Source organism: Raphanus sativus, chromosome 5, assembly GCF_000801105.2.
Source record: "Raphanus sativus cultivar WK10039 chromosome 5, ASM80110v3, whole genome shotgun sequence".
NCBI classification, from domain to species: domain Eukaryota; kingdom Viridiplantae; phylum Streptophyta; class Magnoliopsida; order Brassicales; family Brassicaceae; genus Raphanus; species Raphanus sativus.
In genome coordinates this window covers 14,261,616-14,263,792 of record NC_079515.1, presented here as the reverse complement: position 1 = coordinate 14,263,792, position 2,177 = coordinate 14,261,616, and the positions used below count along the sequence as shown (strand labels likewise).

The 2,177-nt window shown below is 41.2% G+C and overlaps 1 protein-coding gene across 1 annotated transcript; it reads left to right on the top strand.

Moving 5' to 3' along the window:
• Positions 1–294: 294 nt before the first annotated feature.
• Positions 295–1,605, top strand: LOC130494870 (uncharacterized). Its single transcript, XM_056985691.1, has 2 exons — positions 295–1,275; positions 1,405–1,605. The coding sequence occupies exons 1-2, from the start codon at positions 295–297 to the stop codon at positions 1,603–1,605; spliced, it is 1,182 nt and encodes a 393-aa protein (XP_056841671.1).
• The last annotated feature ends 572 nt before the right edge of the window (positions 1,606–2,177 follow it).

Genomic DNA, 2,177 nt, shown 5'->3' with positions numbered 1-2,177 from the left:
TGTCGATCTACACCATCAACTGAACATCGATCGACACCACTTTTAGGGTCATGCAGTACTGTTCAAATCCAGAGCCACTCAAAATTCGCTGCTCAACACCCACATACTCCCATCCCGTACCATGATAAAACATATGACGTCGAGCAACACAAACAAAACGGTATCGATCGACCTCCACGGGAAAGCATCGATCGACAGCGGCTCACTATAAATCTAGTGTGTTTACCAGACCCTTATGCCCACGGTTCGAATGCAACTCACAACCCATCTCAGACGTCAGTTTATTTAAAGACAATGGAGAAGACCAGACAGCAACCTGCAGATGCACCAGACCAAAAGAAATTGGCTCTAGTTGAAACTTCTTTCGTTGAGAGTGTCGATCGACGACATCCACCTGATATCGATCGACACCAAATGAACGGACATGAACCTGTCATGGAACGGCAAGCAACAAAAGAAGTGATTCAGATTGGGATGAGGTCGAAAGCTAAGAAACTCTATGTTCCCAAACACCTGAGGAGAGAAGCTAACAAAGCTGAACTTGATGGATTTCACAAGAGGGTGAAGAGAGTTCCTAAGGGTATGACTTTTGAGGAAGCCTATTATAAGTACAGACTTGGTAATTTCTTTAGAGAGAGCAGAGAGACAGAAAAGGACATGGAGATATTATTCAACAAGGTATGCCGTAAGCCTAAAAGGACTCTAAAGAAGGAACAAGATCCTGGAAATTTTATGATTCCATGCTCTATAAATAACCACGATTTTCCAAACACCCTCTGCGATACTGGATCTTCAGTGAGCATCATGGCTATAGACACTGCTGAAGTATTAGGATTAAAGACGGAACCTTCAAAAGATAGTTTTGCTTTCGTTGATAACTCCAAAGCAAACTCAGCAGGCATGATCAGGAATGTTAAAGTGGAGATAGGAGAATGCACTATTCCTGTGGATTTTCATGTCGTGGAGCTCAAATCAGGCAGGACATCTTCCCTTCTTTTTGGAAGAGCCTTCATGGCTACAGTGGGAGCAGTTTGTGATCTTAAGAAGAATAGGATGTGCCTAACTAATGTTGATGAAAATGTCTTCTATGATCCTGTGGAGAAGAAGAAAAGTGAAGATTTGATTTCCTACATAAAGATGTTTGGAGATCCAGCACCTCTAACATATGCAGATCGCGATCTTGCAAAATCAGGATCAACATCGATCGACATTCAACTTTCAAGATCGGTCGACAATGAGCCTCACGAATCGACCGACACAGAGGCTTTAGAATCGGTCGACAGAATCCAAATTTCAGAACAGAACAAGACTGAAAAGTCTAAGTCTGGGGGAAGACCTAGAAAGAGGAAGAAGAAAATGAAAAGGAATATAGATGTATATTCTCAATCACTGGTCCCTTCTCAGTGTCAGGAGGAAAGTCTTGAGTGTAGAGTGCGCCGCAGAGGAGGTCCAGCTTCTTTTGCTAAGGTTAGAGTGCTATCTGATCCAAAACTGAGAGACAAAAGGGAAGCGTCTGCAAGAGCTTTCATCAACTGCATCAACCAAATGAGGAAGAGAGACACAGAAACTTGTTTTGGAGCAAGTTCACATCCTCATCCAGATTAAATCAGACCTCCAAAAGTCAAGCTAATGACTAAAAATAAGCGCTGAGTGGGAGGTAACCCACTGTTAGGTTTGTTTTACATTTGGTTTTATTTTCATATACTACTGGTTTTTGTTTTTAATTATTGCAGGTAAAATAAAAAAAAATAAAAAAAAATAAAAAAAAGAGATGAATAGTACGCCCGACACTGTAGCAACAGTGCCGAGCGACACTGTAGCAACAGTGCCGAGCGACACTGTAGCGAGGACATCGATCGGTACTGTAGCAAGCAAATCGATCGATACTATAGCAAGCAAATCGATCGATACTGTAGCAAGCAAATCGATCGACACTGTAGCAGAGTCATTGTTTATCCGAAAAAAAAAAAATTTGGTTTTATATTTATCTATTACTGTTTGTTTTAGTGTTTTATATATTAGTTAATCAAAAGGAAGGTTCCAAGGAAGAAACTTGTTCTACCAACATCGACCTATGACTGGGCAGCATCGGTCGACAGAGCATTAATAGCATCGAATGATCGCCACTTAATTGTGTTGATCGATAGAGCATCAAGAGTATCAATCGCCACTTAACT